The sequence below is a fragment of the Bacillus rossius genome, chromosome 1 (assembly GCF_032445375.1).
Source record: "Bacillus rossius redtenbacheri isolate Brsri chromosome 1, Brsri_v3, whole genome shotgun sequence".
In the NCBI taxonomy this organism is placed as follows: domain Eukaryota; kingdom Metazoa; phylum Arthropoda; class Insecta; order Phasmatodea; family Bacillidae; genus Bacillus; species Bacillus rossius.
Window position 1 is genome coordinate 107,416,871 of NC_086330.1, and position 19,679 is coordinate 107,436,549.

Consider the following 19,679-nt stretch of genomic DNA (forward strand, 5'->3'; position numbering starts at 1 on the left):
ATTTAACAAAGTCTCTTTAAAACAAAAATAATAAACTAGCGAACCACGTTTGGAGCATGCCCCGCCAGGCCGTGTTCCGCCACTACTGGCGCAGGACTTGTAGAAAGCCACACAGAGTCACCGGCTCTGTGACGTCCTTCAATAAGTTAAGTCTTGCAATATGAACCACACCACTTCTCTTCTCTTTACTGATGAAAACACTTAGAAGTCACATTACATTAGACGCTCGTCGCTGGCATCACTTTGCTCATTGTTAATTAGCAGAGATCAGAACAGTGATAAGCAAAAATTAAAATAGTATTAACACTTTTGATATTCTTCTAATATTGACTGTTCGAGCACATACATCAATATTCGAACCAATGCCATGATGATGCGTAACTGTCCGTTTAGTCCGAAGATCGCAGCACTTTCCCAAGGTCCAACGGGTGGTGCAAGAAGAAACCAAGTCACACGATAAAAAAAGTACACAGCAACCCTCAACATTGACTATGATTTATCCGGAGAAATCTAGGCCAATGAAAGACCAGCCAAATAAGTATTGAATCATGGACAACCCAGTTGAGGCATCTCATATGTCAGCAGCCAATAAACAATTGACATTTGCTCGTGTATGCATTGGATAATGGAGTCTATCCTAGTCATTGGAATGGTCATTTCCCTGTTAATTAATCTTCATACACATGTACTACACCAGTGCCATACATACATGCAGATACTTATTCGGGCAAAGATGTATCAATATTAACACATAGCGTGCTTGTAGGGTCGTCTGTTAGATTAATCCTGTGTTTGTGCATTTGAGTGGCTCTGTATGATTATTTTAGCAGATATACCAATCCCCACTCAACCACTGCTGCAAAAACAAAAAAAACCTTCCCCTTCCCATTGTAATCACCAAGGTGTCACGCTCATGCAGTGTCATGACTCGACAGTGAATGTTGCAGTCGGTGACTGCACGGACTGGCTTCCTGGCCAGCCACACGTAGTTCTGCAGTTGACTTGCATCCTGCGAGTCAAACGGTTGCTTCACTGCTTGTTCGTAGATGGTCTGCAGTGTTTAACTGGTCCCTGGTGCGTGGCTACGATCAAGTATAACATGCCCTACGGCAGCCACCACTGCATCCCTGTGCATGTCTCAAAAGTACATGTGAGCACCGAGTTGTTACCTAGTGTTTCGGAGCCCACTGTATTCTTGGAGGTCGTGTTGCTTTCAAAGCAAGGAGGTTTATCTATATGTCATCTCGGTTTGATGTGCAACATCTTGGCTCTCGGTGTACGGCATGTAGGAGTAAATTCATGAATGTGGAACGGAAGTCATGTGGAACGGAAATAGTTAACCACGGTGTTGACACTTGTATCACTCCAAAGTGTCGCGTCTTCAAAGTCTCCCGACTTTACACTTGAAGCTGTGAGAACAATGGCTTCCTAATTACGCCACTCACGCAACAGGGCTCTGAGAACCAGCTATCCTCCAGCGAGACGGAGAGGCGCCTCGGACTCGATGGGACAGAAAGAGGCTCATTGATGGAAAGTCCATGTAGTGGAAGGGGAAGGAGGAGCGACAGGCGTTACCTGTGTCACGTCTGCTGATAGGGTGGTGGGGTTGGGGTTTCTCTAGGAATCCTAAGGCTGGTGCACTAGGCTGGGTGGCTGGCTTCATCTCTAGCAGCCTCGTAACACTATTATCTAGGCCAGACATTATTATCTGGACAGAACTAACTTGTTTTAATAATGGTTCCAACTTTCACATCTGTAAGTGGTTTCATATTTAAAAGTGTTTTTTGGCGTAAATAATATATGTAGAAAAAAATGCAGGCGTTCAGATTACTTGTAATGCTATAGTTTCAGGTATCTTATCCTTGCTCTCTCTCTTTTTTCTTTTGTCACAATTGTTTCTGTTGTAAATGTTTGGTATACTGTAAATTGCTGCCCGTAATTGTGATTTTTTTCCTCCTGTTACAACAGCAGAATCGTCAAGCAGCAAAATGAAAAACGACACAGTGTTGGTGGCAGTGGTGACACTGTTCAGTGAAACACACATTGCGGATATGACCCTGATGGAGGCCACAAGGGATGAGTACATAACACGACACCTTATAGATGGTCGCTTCATCTATTGTGACCACAGGTGAGCAAAAAGCTTTTGTCAAGCTGACACCAAGTATTACTTACGTTGTGGCTTCAATCCAGTAGCAGGGACTCATTAGATCTACTACAATCTAGTGTTAGTAGTGAAGACTTACTGAACATCACCTTGTGTATAATACCTGTTTCACATACACAATTTTATAGATGTTCTTATAAATAAATAAAACATCAAATGTACCATAGTTTAGAGTTTAAAATGAAATTTTATCATAGCACCTTGTGTGAAGGAGTCTGCAATGCTCATACTGAGGTACAAAATTTTGCTACACAGTAAACGAAATTTGATGTTAAATGATACATTTTCGCTATAAGTATGCATTTGTCACTTATGTGGGAGGTGTACGATACCCAAGAAATATTTAATTGAAACTGAAGGGGGAAAAATGTCACAATATTAACATATTTTTAACCGACTTCAAAAAAAGGAAGATGTTCTAATTTTGACCAGTATGCATGCATGTATTTTTCGTCAATGTTCATGCATAACCATTTATTGGATCAACCAATTTGGATGATTTTTTTTTTTAATTTGATAGCTTATGCCTTTGGAGTGATGTCATATAAATTTAATCAAGATTCCAAGCTTGAGAGCGGAACTCCTCAACTGATGGCAGCAAATTGCTCACGATTAATGCAATCTTAGTAAAGAGTACACATTTCAACAGGAAGTGACAACTAAATGGTTTGATAGGTGAACATCTACTAGCGGTCACCCCAACTTAAGGCAGAACTCTTGAGCTTTGCTGACACTCACTATCTCCATAGCCTTTAATGCCTTGAAACATTGCACTTAACAGGCGCAGTTAGAACATAGCCTTCTTTTTTTTACACCTGATTACCAATAGTGTCATCATCGAACTGAATCAACATGCATCTGGCAGACAACCATTTTCTAGCTAGGCCCTTTTTAGTGCTGGCCATTTAAATCTCTGTACTGTACCTATAGCTCAGTCAACCAGACCATCACTAACAGATGTATTTTGACGCAGCATTACTCAAGATTCTTCAGCTAAGTAAATCACTCTTGAGAGACCACCACGATTGTTGATATCAGTTGGAATTACATTACTTAGTGGCGTCTTTGCATAAGTAGCAGCTTGGCAAGATTCATAAATTGCAATAATGTACATTCGCCTTGTGGTACTCAAAACCTCAGTAATTGTTTTTTTACACATATGTAATTTTTATCACTATATTATTCTAGCTATATTTTTTCTGCATTCGAGCAGTGTGCTTACTTGGTAAAGCTATTTATAAGCACTGAAAAAAATAGAACTAAGTAAATATTTGGAAAAAAAAATTAAACTGAATTAAAACACAGAAATTTAAAAAAAAGAATAAAATAACTTTTTACTAGTATCGTCTTTGAAAAAAATTACTCCTAAAAGCCCTAATCATAAAATTTGAAAATAAATTTGTGATTATGTACAGTTTGACTATCATACATACCTAATTCATGAATACATGGAAAAGTATTTACCTGATAATATTAGTTTACTGGCTTAAACATTTGATGAACCTATATTATATATACACCAACTAATTTATAATCAGTTTTGAAGTCTGTGCCGAAGTAGACTATATAAAATTAGAGATGAAGTCAATTCTAACTAGTAAAATAATTTAATGACTACAATTTTATTAGATTGTCACCTATTTTATTATTTTTTATCAATGACAAGGATCAATATAAATAATTGTACTTATGGAACAAATATCAACATATCTGTCGTTCAAGTACAAATACCTACTATACATTACCTATGTAGACAAATGTCAAAATTAAAATGTTGATTCCATAAATCCTTGCGCGATTTATTTTGGTTGAATACGATGAATTCTTTCTAAACAGTGACAACAATACATGCTAATAATAATAATAATAATAATAATAATAATAATAATAATAATAATAATAATAATAATAATAATACACTTATGAAACAAATGCTAAGAAACAGCTAGTCTAAACTGAAATGATTCTATACATTCTATACATTACATAGTCAGACAATAAAATCACACTATGTATTCCCAAAATTAGCATTCCAGAAGACCACTCACTATGTGTGCCCTCGTGTGTGCCCGGTTGGGTTGTGCGTTCACTGATGTTAGCTTCAGTAATTATTGGGCATAATTGGTCAATGATGTTAACTTCAGTAATTATTGGGCATCATTGGTCAATCCAGTGCTGCCCACCTACGCTGCACAGATTTTATAGTGTACTTTGGCACCAAATTCAAAAAAGATTATAAATTTATTTGTATTTATACAATATAGGTTTTGTTTGATTTTTATCCATAAATAAATATTATCATATAAATACTTTGTGCATTTATTTGTGAATTAGGTAGTTTTGATTACGGAACTGTACACATTAACATTATTTTCATATTTTATGATAAGGGATTTTAGGATTAATTTTTTCCATAGGTAATACCAATTAGAATTATTTTATTTTTATTTTTTGTGTGTTTCTGTGTTTGAAGGTTTTTTTTAAAATTCTGAATTATATCTCAAAATATGTACAAAAATTAAAATTATTTAACAACTTTTTTTCCCCTGAATAACATTGATATAAAATTTAACTTTTTCAATTTTGTTGTCCTAATTATTATATAAGCATCTGTGTACATAGTCTGTCTTTTATTGCATTATTTCATTCTTATATTCTGTTGACAGGATAGCAGTTGTTTCTGGATATTTACCTGAAGAAGTATCCGGTGTGTCTGCATTTAAGTTCATGCACAAGGATGACTTCCTTTACACCATGATTGCACTGAGACAGAGTAAGTGTGAAATCTGTAGGTTATTAACTAGTTTATCACTCTAAAAAGTGGTTATCTTGGTCAAATATTTATGTAAATTTATTACTATGTTGAATTGGTGCAATGTGGATATAACATTTTTAAAGTATTTACCTATATATACTTTTCATAAATAACCATTCATCCTGGCTTTTGTGTACGAAGACAGCCCCATTATCCCATACTTAAACTAGAAATTAGGATGAATAGGTAGGTACCTACTTTATGGCATTAAAGCTTAAGCAATTCATATTTCTGCATCACTAAGTAATCATTTGCCTCTGCTAGTAGTTATGTTTACTTAATTTTCTGTAGTTATTGTAGGTTTTGGGGATGGTTTTTATGTGACTCATTTGCTGTTTGGTTTTTTTAAAAGCCAGCATTATTTTATGTGTAGTTTTTCTGTCTAGTTAACATAATTTGATATATGTTAACCACATAAATATTTTATTCAATTTTTTAATCAATGTTTGTATTATTTAATTTGACCATCATTAAAATAAGAAGCAGAATTTTTATGAAAGATTCATGTTTTATACAAGCATTGCATTATGTATTTATTGTAGAACTGGCCTTTTCAAATCTGTTCATATGTGTTGCACTTGGTGGAAAAGTTGTTTTTAGAATATCAGTTTATTCACAAGGCAACACCATGTGAAAATTAATGGTTTTATCTTTGTGTCTAGCATAAGCTTATAATTTGTTGCAAGAAGTGTGGTGTTTGAAGTGCAATTTATTAATTGGCTGAGTGTTGTTAGTTAGAAATTTACATCTCGTTATCATTGGTGCAATGGGGTTATGAAAATTCTGAACTTTTGTAACTGTGTTCTCTGATTACCTAATTAACAATGTATTTTTATTTTTTCAATGTTTCTCTATACCAAGAGAAACATGTTTTTGGACTGTTAAAATTGTGAATAATCAAACAAAGCAAGTCAAGTGGATTTATTTGGCAGTAATTGGATTCTGCCAACCCTGACAAAGACTTAAGGCTAAATTCTCAGTTTTTGTAGTCAAAGTTGGTGGCTCCAAATGATCATCGAGACAGCTACTTTTCATTGTAGTAATTACATATCAACTTATAACTGCAGCCATATTTATTTTACTCAGAGTTTGCTATAACTGTCTGTTGTCCTCAGTCGCACATCTACATTGTATAAAAGTTTTCATAGTCATTGCAGCATAGTGTTTGAGATTACAAACAAAATATGTGGCCCATAATTATTTAAATTATTTAATATTGTTATATTCATATTCAATTCAATTTTATAGTGTTAGGAATATAGACTACAGAGTTTTATTATTTTTAGGAATAGATTGATAATTGCATTAATACATTAGTTTTACAATGCAAATCTTCATCAGTCAACTAATTAATTTTTTGAGCTTCTAACAAAGGCTTCTGGATTGTTATTAAGCTATATTTTGAGAGCATTTAGCAAAAATATTAGCTTTGAAATAACACTCAAAAGAACTTAGAATAGCTTTTGATTAAGAAAAAATAAAAATTGGAAGAATATCAAAGAATTGTGAAGATAGAGAAGAAAACAAATAACTATGTGATGTTATGGATGAGAGGTTTAAGTCAAATATTTGAAAGTTTTAAAGAAAGGGCAAAATAAGTAGAAGATTATTTGCGAATGTAGGATGCTGACATAATATGTTTAGATTAGTTTTTAATTTATAGTAAAGTATATCAAGTTATGTAACTGATCTTGAAAATAACTAGACATTAGTTTTTTCTCTCTTGAGTATTAAAAAAAAAAATTTAACCTTTCTTCTGTAACACCACAGAATTTACAATAAGCTCCAAGATTCTCATAATATTATTCCTGCGTATGTGTATTCTAGGTAGTTTTTCTGTAGTCACATTTATTCCTATATTTAAATATAGTATTTCAGTGATATTACAAATGTATATAGTATTAATTTTATTTTAGCCTATTAGTTAGTTATAAGGTCTTTTAGTTACTAACCTAACGATGTCAGAACAGTTCCCTTGGCACAAGACCGTGTATGGCTCCTGCTGTGTTTTTTCCAACAGATGTATCTTTCACCTTGATTTCAACACCACTTCAATGTACAACACACTTATCAAAAAGCTCATAAATTTTTACAAAACATCTAACCTCAAGATCAGTTTCAGTTTGAATAGATATTCGTTGTAAGGTGACATATTGCTGCCACTGGTTGTAAGCTCAGATGGTGGTTTTTGAATCGGGAAGTGGTTAAGTGGGTGCCACCGTATGTTTAGGGGCACACGGACTCGGCTGAGACTCCTCTCAGGGTGTGACATTGCCCATGGGAGTGAGATTTGACCCCTCCGATTGCGAGCTACGTTACCAGGACCTGGCTCACTCTCAGTCTCTGGCATACTATAAGCATAATATGTTACTGGGCTCTTGAGGCATCCCACACGCCTGCTATGTGTAGATGGCCTAACATGAGATTCCACACAAGTATTTTATTGGTGACTACCAATTATAGCCCAGCGCTCACACCTCAAAATAAACAGTTAAAAAACACTATGGCACAAATCAGTTAAGATGAGGTACAGACCATACTTGTGGTCGTAGATAGTTACGTGTCGGTTTATTTCAAAGTCCTGTCGAGGGAAAACAAATATTTAACTGAACAGTCTGCCACCCGAGGCAGGCATCGAGGACATTAAGAAAACAATTTAGATTATTAAATTATTAAAACATAATACATAGTCAATTATGGGTATGGGTGAAGTTCCCAGGCTGCTGGCACATTTTACCTCGGCCGGTGGTAAAGACAGACTGGGCCGGAAGGGCTCGCTCTACGAGGCATCATGGCATCTTCGCGCCAGACAAAGCTATCATCATAATTATTTGATTACGTGACATAGGTTGTTTGACATAAATACACAAGTTCAGGTCTGCTTGGGATCATCTGGCAATGTCTTTGTGAAAGAGCATAATTTACATAAAACAATAACACATTAACACTTAACGTCAGTCAGCTAAACACAAAAACTTGGGGCGAAAAGAAAAGGATTACAATATTATTGTTTAAATTTACGGGAAATAGGCGCTGCTGCTACGGTGCCCTCTTGTGGTGGCGTGCTATTCTTCAAACACACGGTCACGTACGTTGGCGATACAACAAGCCCGGGAGGAAGGCTAAGGACTGGGAAAGGAGTAGAGTCATAACAGGCTCGTTGGGCAAAGCTTCGGTCGACGTCACATTTATAATATAAAATTATCAATTTTCAAAATTTCTTGACTGATGTATTATAATATTATAAAAACTTTAATTTCACCATATTCACACACTTCTTCAGAAACAAGTTGCTTTCTGATGCTACATATACACTGCACATAAGCTGTTGGGCAAGCTTACCATAAAATAATTAGCACTTTTACGTTTAGAATTAGAATGTTGCAAAAAAATTCATCTCTACATACATCTGTGTATTTTGGGTGTGTAGACTCCTTAACATTTGCCACTAAATGCATAAAGAAGTCCTTTAAGGGGGTAGTTTTCTAAATTATTTTGCTTCCATAATTTTGTGTTTTATATCATTATTTTAAGTAAATTCATAGTATAACTATAAATAATTGTTTGCAATGTGATTTATTAATTTAATACATATTATTTAATAGTTTTTAGAATATTAAAGGGTGATTTTTATGTAACCCTAGCAAGAACTAAGAAAATGTAATCATTTTGTAAACAGTTTTAAATTAATTGTTTGTATGTAGCCTTTGACTCTATTACCTAATTTTTTTTGGATATCATTAATAAAAAAAATAAAATTTGGATTTCCCAAAATACTGAAAAAAATTAGTTTTGAAGGATTGTGGGATTTTTTATTAATTTGTCATGAGAGGGGGGGGGGAGATTCGGATCGGTGTACGTTTCTACCTTGAGCGCCACCACGTGGATGGGCACGTGGACCCAGCTACTGACTCTGTCCCAGGCCTGTGACGTGACCCATGTGGAGCTAGGCTCGACTTCCCCCCGCTAGCACTCACTGGCCCACTCTCAGCGGCGGGCACGCTATGTTACTGCTCGTGGGGTCTTGAGGCGCCCCACACACCTCCGTCTCTGTGCTGGGAAACTCGTGGTCGGGAATTAATTGCAACGAGTCGGGTGAATATTGAACTGGTGCCGACTCATACACTGACGACGCACACAGAAAACAGTACATAGTCCAGGTTTCATGCTGACCAGGACCCGGCGTGGCCCGGCCCCGAAAGTATAAGTCCGCGATTAATCTAAAACGCTCCGGGGAGCTTTAATTAATTAATTTACATAGTCTGCCGCCGGGGTAGGACTTGAAGGTTGATTAGAAAAAGGTTTTAAAAAGTAGTTACGATGGCAGATGTTAATGGATTGGTTACGAGCAAAAGTTGAAGTCGACGAGGTGCTGAGATGCATCCTACCCCGCACGGCGAACGGAAGAGACTGCCCCTGGCCCCAGGTTTCATGGCCGCAGGAAGTGCTGAACTTACTGTTAGTAAATTAATATTCAAGACAGTTAAACATAACTATTAAAACCTTTTATTAAAAATTACAAGTTAATTAAGATTTAAGGATTACATATTACAGATATTTAAGATATACATTATTTAAAAAACATTTAGTCTCCACTGCTCCAGTTAGGGTGGGCGCCGAAAGTGTTCACGCAAGGCGACCGAACACACGCACACATGCACACACACATTTTTTGGCGGGAGGTTTGAAGAAACAGAGGGTGTCGGTGGGAGGAGAGGGGGGTAGCAGTGGCGTGAGACACAATTGGACTTAGGGAGGGCGTAGCCCTGGTCGACGTTGAATTTATGAATGAAATTTTGAAAAAAATTTAGTAATAGTACATGTCAGAGGCTACACACAGTAAATTAATTTAAAATTGTATGCAATATGCTTACATGCTTTTAATTAATGCTAAGGTTGACATAAAAATTGTCCTTTAAATTTCTAAAATCTATTAAATAAGTATTCATTAAATTTATAAAACACTTTATAACCAATTAACAATAGTTATATTGTGAAATTATTTAAAATAATGAGAAAAAACTCAAAATTTTAAAAGCAAAATAATTTAGGTTAGTTTAAGGGGAGATGATCACAGTATCTTTAATTAGCTGTTATTAACATTCATGTTATGTAAGGTAACAATCCCATTAATTAAACTGCAGTTTGTTATTCTGTTGCTTGCTTTGCGAGGAATTTTTTCATCCTTATATATTAAACTAAAACTTAGTTATTTTGAAATGAGAGATGTATGCACTAGAATTATCTGCTGTAATTTTATTTTTTTTAAATTTTATATAGGAGCAAATGAGCACAGAAAAAAAACATAGTGCAGAGTGAGATGATGGTAGCTACCATGGTAAACCATTACATAGTTAACAGAAATGAATGAAAAATTAATAAAAAAATATAACCAATAGCAGTGATAATAGAAACTCCAAGTTAGTGTAATACATTCATTTTACCGATGTACTATACTGATAAAATTGAGCAGTTATTGTTTTGATCTACAAGTGTTAGTCAAAATTGTAAAATGTTACAATCTGTATTAAAACATGATACTATAAACTCTTGTTTTGTATTCTTTAGTTTTACATGTACAGTACCTGTATTTTACAACTTTTATTTTTGCTCCAAGTAAATCTCAATCATTATAAAATTTGCTGTGCAATATTTATTCATTTTTTTCCATGATATAAATTAAACGAGAGTATCACTGTATTGAAAGAATCTTGTGTCCTGGTATATTTTAAGGAAATTATTTAATTTTATAGTGAAAAGAGTTTTCATCCGAAGCAGCAGCAGCATGAACATTGTAACGTTTTTTGTGCTTAGAGATGTGAGCTGGAAAATTTCCTGGGAAAATATATACAATCACAAATTTTTCTGTAAAATTTGACATTTTTAATATAAACAGATTTACATAATTTAAATTAGTTTGATATTCTAATCTTTCTAAGATGTAGTCTATATGCTTGTATAGTGTTTATTATTCATCCTTAATCATGAAGTTTTTAACACTACTTGTAAAATTTTACATTACCATTGTATTACAGTACAAGTAAAAACTTTTTTTTAAGTTGTTCAGTTGGTATAGAACTGTGATGTGTGTCCATATGTATACTACATTTTGTCTTTCTTTACTACCTAATGGCTCACTTCTTTGGTTATTTGGTAATGTTTGTATAAAACAGTTTATAAAACTTATTTGTTATCTCCTGGTTTTGCAGAACACCTTCTAGTAAATTCCTGGAACATATTCCCGAAATACTGACTATAGTTGTTCATGATGGTGTTGTTTTGTAGTGTACGACCGGTACGGACAAGGCGAAGGCTACGGCAGCAGCGTGTACAGGCTGAGGTGTAAGAACGGCCAGTACATCTACATGAGGACCCACGGCTACGTTGAATACAGCAAGTCAACACATCAGGTCGAGTCTTTCATCTGCGTCAATTCTCTCATTTCGTAAGTTCATCTATTTTTTTATTTATTTTTGTTTTGTTGTTTTTTCAGACTCAGAAATATTGACAGTTTATCTCTTTACCGAGATATTTGTTCCTTGGCTATTGATTTAATACCGTGTTTTTTTCCTGTTAACTATAATGGATACTATTTATTTGCTAGGTATAGATATTGAGGGCCTACCGGTGTTACGTTTTGTACTAATTGCAGAAATAGTGGGCGCCACCACGTGAGTGGGCACGTGGACCCGGCTAGAGACTCTTATTCAGGGCGTTACGTGGCCCGTGTGAGGCAAGATATTAGCCCTCCTGACCTCGGTGTCAACACCTGTTCCTATACCGAGCTCGCTCTCAGCGTCGGGTATGCTTCTACCTAACCACAGTGGGCTCTTAGGGCGTCCCACACGCCGCTGACTGGGGTAAGGACCCACGTGGCCCCCAAACACAAAACACACGTGACTCGTTTAAATGGATTTATTAATACTTTACACGTCCTTCCACCCTTTCCCCTTTACACAGTTGAAACGCCCGAGGCACGAATTGGTTTAAGTTGAGGAGGCGGACCACACACGTGGCCGCCCCAAGCTGTTACATAGAGAGAAGATGTTAAAAAACTCCTGAGAGTATGAACACGGAATTAATAAACAGTCCCCACCGACCGAGAGAGGCCCCGAGGATAAGAAAAAAGCGGTTTGGATTAATTAAGTTTACAGAGCTACCTATCAGTGATGCAACGGTGATGTCCTCGGGGTGTCTGCAGAGACGTCCGCTCTCGGCCGGCTGAAGAAGGAGACTGGGGTGAGACAAGGCTCGCGGCAAGAAACATGGCGTTCTTCGCGCCGAACACAATTACCGTTATCATTTGTAAGACTGCGTGCCCCGGGTTATTATAAAGAATAACATGAACCTTTTACAAAATTAATACACACATAACCACGACCAAACTTTCTGTAATAATTACTTGTGCATGGAAAACAGTTTAAATTAAGTTCTATACTAATTCCGCCATCGCCCGCTACGGAGCGTCATTGACCGTGCTTGCACTTACTTTATTAAAAATTATTATGTTTAAGAAACAAAGGACACTCACTCGGTTGACCTGTCGTAACATTATTTAGGGGTTAAAAGAAAAAGGTTTACAATATTAATTTAATTACATTTAGGGGTGCAGCGCACTGAAGCTAAGCGCCCTCTTTCCGGGCGACCAACTCACACACGCACACACTCGTTAGCGGGAGGTTTTGAATAGAGGGTGGTGGTGTTTGGGCGGTGGCATATCGGACTCAAAGGGGCCGCAGGCCCGGACGACGTCAATATAGATGTCTAGATATAGAAGTTTATAATTGACTTAGATAATTGTAGAGTATTTGAGGAACATAACACCAGTTCACAATCAACAGTAATGGGGTTAGATAAGTGTATACAGTCAGTCTTAAAAATGGTCCCAATGCAGACTTAATTTTTTTATTACAAAGATTATACTGTAGTAGTGTGGAGGTCTGTTTATCTGAACTGTTTCTATGCAAAACTCTTCAGTCAAATGTATTGGATATTTATGGTAATCTGAACACTCTTGAATTCAACGTATGACAATAATCATTGCTCATAAAATGTGAATGAACTGTGTACAATTGTTGTGTGCAATACATCAATTTTGATAATTAGCTAGCTAAGACAAGTAGCTCCTGTAATAATTGCTGAGTAAAAAAAAAGTTGTTTTGATTTAGTGAGGACTGGAATCTATTACTTTGTGTTTGTACAAATCAGTATTGTATGATATAATTAATAAGACAGATTTAAGCTATCAAACTCACTAACTCGTTTGTTATTTCTGTTCCATCACTTACAACTTAAATTTGTTAATTAAAAAATTCCAAGGGGTGTAATATTCAATGTGTAAAAATTACATCAAAACATCCCAGCCTCCTTGTAAATAACAATTTCAGTCAAAAGTTTACATCAGTAGGCAGAGCTTCACTGCAGGACATTTAGCAGTCCCTGTTGTAATGCGCACTATGACTACTCGAGATACCCCATCAGCATTTGGAGGAAGATGGTATTGTGTCCTAATTTCCATTGTACTGGAGAGAAACTGCTCTTGCCAGATCTTTAGAATTTACAACCACCAATGCCAATGCCTGCAGACCCACAGCTAGGTTTGCATATCAATTGGATTAGGCTGGATGTTCACAACTTTACAATCTGTTGTAAATATGGGGGGCTAAACCACCACAAATTATTTGTTATGATCTCAGCCAGGGGCGTAGCCAGTGGGGGGGTCTTAGGGGTTCTAACCCCCCTTAGCCATTTTTTTTTTCTTATCTGAAAGCAGGTTAGCTAAAAGCCTGGGTGTCTTACTGCTATCACCGGCCACTGCACTGGAGGGGAAGAGTAAGCGAGCCCTACCAATTCTCCTTCCCTTCCCCTACCCCTGTCGCGAGCAGAAGTTATAAGGTTGTGACGCCGTGACGGGTCCCAAGTTTTCAAATATCTTACACCTATTGTATTTAACCAGCGCGGTAATTATAAGCAGGTGGTGACTGGGTAACTCTTCAAGCTAAAGCTAATTGTTTCCAGGAATAGGCCAGTTCTGCCAAAACCCAACCATTTTTATTCATTTTTTTTGTTTTGTCGAGCTTCGAGCATGATTTATGATTTTGAGTGGGATGTGCTCAAGGCACTTGGGATTGATTAAAATATCTTTAATTAATTTCTTAATTCATCACTCAAACAATTTTTTTATTAAAAAATTAATAATATTTTTACCATTACAATATTTAAAGTTAAGTACTGAAAACTGCTCAAATAGCACTATTTTACACCTTAAAATCCAAATTTTTCCGGGGGAGGACCCCCAGACCCCCACTTTAATAGGGAGGAGGACCATGCTTCTTAACACCCCCTTCCCCCCTCCATGCACAAATCCTGACTACGCTACTGATCTCAGCAGGCAGAAAAACTCGTGATTGATTAATTAATTAATAAGACTTATTAAACTATCAAAATCACCAACTTGTTTTTTTGTTATTTCATTACTAACAACAACTTCATTTTATTTATTAAAAATCCAAAGAGAATAATATTCAATGTGTACAAATTCCATTTCCAACAAGTTAATATTGGTGCAGCAATGGCATGGTTTGGTTTCCATCAGTATCTTTGTTTTCATGGTCAATGCACGGAGCCAAGTCACCAGGTTTATGCTCAGGTTGATTTAAGGGGGCCGCCTGACTGGACGCCTGGCACAGGGCTAAGAGTATCACTGTCTCACACATCACATGTCTCCATGACCTCTAGGCACAACCCTGGTGTGTAGTCTTTTCATCGATAATGCAGATTAAACAGTGACCCTACAATTGTATGGTGGACTATTAAAGATAAAGGCTTCCTTAACTTTCCTATACATTACTGTGTATAAAATTTTTCATACCTAAAAATGTTATTGGAAATACATTTGAGTTTTGAGCCTTTTTGGCTGTGAAAAAAAAAATGTTAACACAATTTGTACAGAGAGGCGAAAAGGTTCTTAAATGCTATTGAATAAGACATCTTTAATAAATCATAAGAATGGTTTGCAAATGGTGCTTTGCATGGAGGAGCGAATATAGTTGCAGAGATAATAATTACTAAAGTGTAAAAAGCACGTGAACGTGCCTTTCACTCTGAGTACTTACCCATAAACAAAGTACACCTATCCCTCACTTAGCACGACTAATTCATTCCTTAAAATGCTCATTTTATTCGAAATTGCATATTCTGAATCATTAGTTTCCATAAATAACAAGGCTAATTTATTTAATTTGTTTCAAAATTCTGTAGGAAAATATACTTTATGTAATATATCCAAACATAAATGATGCCAATTAGTCCTGGCTACATTTTCATAAGCGGAACATACCGGCGACGCAGACAAACAGATAAAGGTTATAACATTTGAAAACGTCTTTAAAAGAAAATGGTGCGCACAGTTGTCTTGCTTAAAACTAAAGTGCAACCAAAATAAGCGTGGCCTTCATAACAATCTGTGCACCGTAATACTTCTAGTTTTGTCTCAAATACTTGAAAACGATGCATAATGAGTGATCAAGCACGTACAGTTACCAGTAGCTGAATGGGAAGACGTTGCTTTTGTTTGTGGGAATTCCCTGCCACTGGCTAGACTGAGTTCGTGGCCAGCGACAATGGTACGGCACGGCGGCATACGCGCGGACGTAAAAACATTTGGTCCTTTACACTCCAAAGCTGCAATTTAACTTGCCATAGCTGATGTTTGTACAACAGCCAATAGCGGTCAGAACTGCACGCGCTTCTCTTCCTCCCTTGTTTGGCTAACTGTATCCCACGGCACATCTGTTGAAACACACAAGAAGTTGAAACAGACTTTGTGGCATCGTGCCCGACTTTTATTTATTTATTTTTTTCTTTTGCCTGCGGAGATTTCGTGCTAACTGAAAATTACAGACGTGCTATTCAAGACTGGGACATTAAAATTAACATCGTGCTAAATGAATTCGTGCAATCTGAAGATGTGCTAAGTGAGGGATAGGTGTATTGCAACGTAGCAACAAATGAACATTTTAAACTTAATTTTTTAAAGCAAATACAACAACCTTCTAGTAGTAAAAATGGCAATGCTTAAAAAAATATTGACTGTCCAAATATTAATATAATTTTTTTTATATTATATAAAATGAAATTGTAAAATTTCTATTCTGATGATACAATTAATGACCTATGGTCAAATATTTTCTATTCATTAATTTTGCTTTAGATATAACACTATTTAAAATTTCAGGATTTAAAAATTTTCTTGTGACTTGAAGTTTTTCTGTCAAACAAAACCTTTTTTGGGAGGGGGAAAATAGTTGCATCCATTGATCCTCCATTCCCCCCGGAATCTGCGCCTGCCTGTATGCCATTTAGCGGCCCACTATGCAGTCATTTTAAATTCAGACACTGCAGAAGGATACACTATGGGGTGAAAGTACATTTCCAAATGAGGTCTCAGAAATGTTTGTTTTAGCGCAGACCAGCTGTGCATGTGCGTTCAGAAAGCCCCCAAAATGTAAATAATTTACATTAATCTGTTGTTTTTTATTTTCCAAGTGGTAATTCATATTAGGTAAGGCCAGTAGGGTGATGATGGAATGCCATGCTCCTCTGTTCCAGGGAAGAAGAAGGTGTCTCAGGGCTGAAGGAAATGCAGTCCAGGTACTCTGCCAGCATTATTGCTACGGGTCGTGCTGCCCTGATGGGTATGGCAGCTTCACCCGAGGGCGCAGGTGTAAGTTAACACAAGTGCAAGTGATCAAGGGACGAGTGTGATTGGTTGTTTCATGATGTTGAAATATACCATACTTTACAGAGAAAATGTGTTCACTGTACTGTAAGGTATATTGTCTAAAATATTATAGGTAGTTCATGATAACAGTTTTTTTTTTTAAAATTTTATTTTGCTTAAGATCATTAGAGATTGTAAACACATTACGTAGACCAGTAATATTGGGAATGGATTTTCTGTTCGGCCTGTAGTGAGGAACCATCCCAGCATTTGCCTTGAGTGACTTCTTGAAGCCAAGGAAAACCAAAATCAGAACGGCTGGACTGAATGAAGGAAAAATCTCCACAATAATGATACTGTAGCATTAAGAGGGAAATTAAAACTGTAACTATATATGTATGTCTGATAATCCACATCTGTTACACGTAGTCTGTTAATATGTACTGTATCGTGCTTGGTATACATTGCTACACTGTCACAACTAATCTGCTGGAAGTTAACCAACTAGGTACATAATCAAGTTGTAAAATATTTTGGGTTATATTTTAAGTGTGTACGTTAAGGAATTCAATTCCAGGTTTAAATTTGTAAAAAAAAAATCAATAAATTTTGTAAATGTTTAAAAATGTTGACATTGTTTGCACATCAGCATGTATGTTTCTCCATATATATTTAATGTTTTTACAAACAAAAATTGCTAAGAAGATAGTTACTTAAAAAAAAAAAGTAATATGTATTTTATGGTAACATTTTGTTTGAAAATTTGTTTTTTTTTTTTAGAATAAACTTGTTTTGACATTTGCCCTTGATTATTTTAACCCAATTTACTTTTTATTTCATCCAGCTTGGAAGTGGGTCCGACAAGCCAAGTACCTCGGAAGATGTCCCGCAAGCTGATGGACAGGACCCTCTCGACCTGGCCATCTCTCAACTCATCTCCAACTTCCCTTCGCCTGCCGCAGGGGAAGACCACAACGACATCGTGAGTCCGCTGCCGGACATACAGTACATCAAGGTCGTCAACTTCTCCAAGGCCATGCCGCCGCCCCGACTCCAGGCGGCGAAAGCGGGTGTGGTCGACACGCCCACGCCCCACCACGAGAAGAGCGGGAAGAGGAGCAAGAGCATAGAATCTCCGGAGTGCGTCTACCCCGTGTCCCCTGCCCCGAGCACTCCAGAGACCGCATCCATCTGCTCCCAGGACCGGCCGACGGTGTTGCGCGAGAGCGTGATCACGGAGCGGCCGTCCGTGTTCTCGGTGAACCCCATGGCCCGTGTGTCTGTCCCAGTCGTCGCCCCTCCCGTCAGGACAGAGAGCGTGTGCGTGAAGCAGAGTGCCATCGTGGCGAATACCACAGTTCTGAAGAGGACCAGCAGCGTCACAGATACGGACGGGATCTCGTCCGCGTCCAAGCGTCCCCACACCAGTTACCGTTCGTGCAGGTCAGAGCTCGAGTCGGACGGTCGCGAAGAGACCGGGGAGAGCGAGTGGCCGAGGATGACCCCCGAGCAGCAGCACAGGGTGATCATGATGCGAGAGACGAGTCCCCCGAGAGCAGTGCCCAGCTTCCTGGCGAGACGCTACTCGTCGCAGAGTCCTCCCCCGCCCTCTCCTCCTCGCACCAGGAGCCCATCCTCGCCTCTCGAGATCATCCTGGACCAGCGGTCGCCCTCCCCCTTCCATGCGCTGGACTGCCCCATGGAGGGAGGTGACATGCTGGGCTACGAGAGCATAGTAGTGCCTAGCCCTCGAGGCGAGAACAATCTCCTGTCGTCCATCTTCATGGAGCAGGACAACGGGACAGATTTTGTGGAAGAAATGTTGGCGGGGGGTGTGGACGTGCTTTCAGGAAGTGCGGACGTGCTGAGGGCGGGTTTGATCCTCAACGTGCATGGTGAGCTGGTCATGAGTTCTGTTTTCTCTGCATCCTTTAAGATATATGTATGAGTATTCAAAAACATGTGTGGTAGTAAAAGTCGATAAAAGTATGTAGTTCAATTTCATATTCATAGTACACATTAAATTTGAATTTATTAAAGCAGATTTATGAAATGCAGAATTTTAATAACTCTCATAAGTTCTATGTATTCTGGCCAGGGAGGTAACTAGAGGTGGTCAGTTGGGGCTTGTGTCCCGGGCACCTAGCAGGATAATTTTTACTATTGACATTTACTTGAATAATATAGTGTTAGAACACAAAAAAAAATCCTGGAGAGCAAATGAACTGAATTATTTGTTTTGAAATTTAGTTTAATTTACATATATGTATATCATCAAATATTTAAAAACTAGTATTTTTCGTGTACTATCCAACTTGCGATGTATTGAAAATGAAATGACTGCAAATAAATCTTTTTATTTAACATTGAAGTTGAATAACAATTTTTAAAAATAGTAGAATTAATATGTGGTGGTAATACAAGGTGTTCTTGGAAAAGTTTGATTTGGTTGATTTTTTTAAAAATAAAAAAAAAGGGGGAGTTGCCTTGATGAGTTCTTGCCCGGGTAGAAACTAGTCTAGTTACGTCCCTGATTCTGGCTTTTATCTTTAAGAAGAATGAACTTTCTGCTGAGTGGCGTCAGATTCTTAACCTCGCATACTCATCTGTTGTTCCTTATCAGCAAGAAAGTCGATGACCCACTGTTGTTCCAAATCGAACTGCAGCATTATACATGTTAGTCACTCAGCGATTTGTTTAGTGTGATGTAGTATTCCGAGACCCAAATTCTCTAGCGTGTGCACTTGTGAATGCATGCTAGAAATATTTTAAGTTGACTGCGGTAGTTAAAATTAATTAATTTCGCTTGTAAGTACTAGAAAATTTATAATCAATAGAGCAATTACATGAACATAATGAAAAAAATTATTTGTTTTAAAAGAACAGTATGAGTTTGGGTTGTTATGTCCTTAGCTTATCAATTATCATACAATCATTTTTGTTTTAGATTTTCTTCTACTTAAAGTTTGTTAGAA

General features: G+C 37.2%; 1 protein-coding gene across 3 annotated transcripts in view; it reads left to right on the top strand.

Annotated features, from left to right (window-relative positions):
* The window catches only part of LOC134541615 (basic helix-loop-helix ARNT-like protein 1), a 453,028-nt gene that overhangs the window by 409,267 nt on the left and 24,082 nt on the right, over nt 1-19,679 (top strand). For 2 of the 3 annotated variants that reach the window (XM_063385164.1, XM_063385184.1), the window contains 5 exons: nt 1,969-2,131; nt 4,834-4,940; nt 11,268-11,427; nt 16,593-16,707; nt 17,549-18,599. In XM_063385164.1, coding sequence (XP_063241234.1) covers nt 1,969-2,131; nt 4,834-4,940; nt 11,268-11,427; nt 16,593-16,707; nt 17,549-18,599 — 1,596 coding nt within the window. The remainder of the gene's footprint in view (nt 1-1,968; nt 2,132-4,833; nt 4,941-11,267; nt 11,428-16,592; nt 16,708-17,548; nt 18,600-19,679) is intronic. The other variant, XM_063385175.1, reaches the window with a different exon arrangement.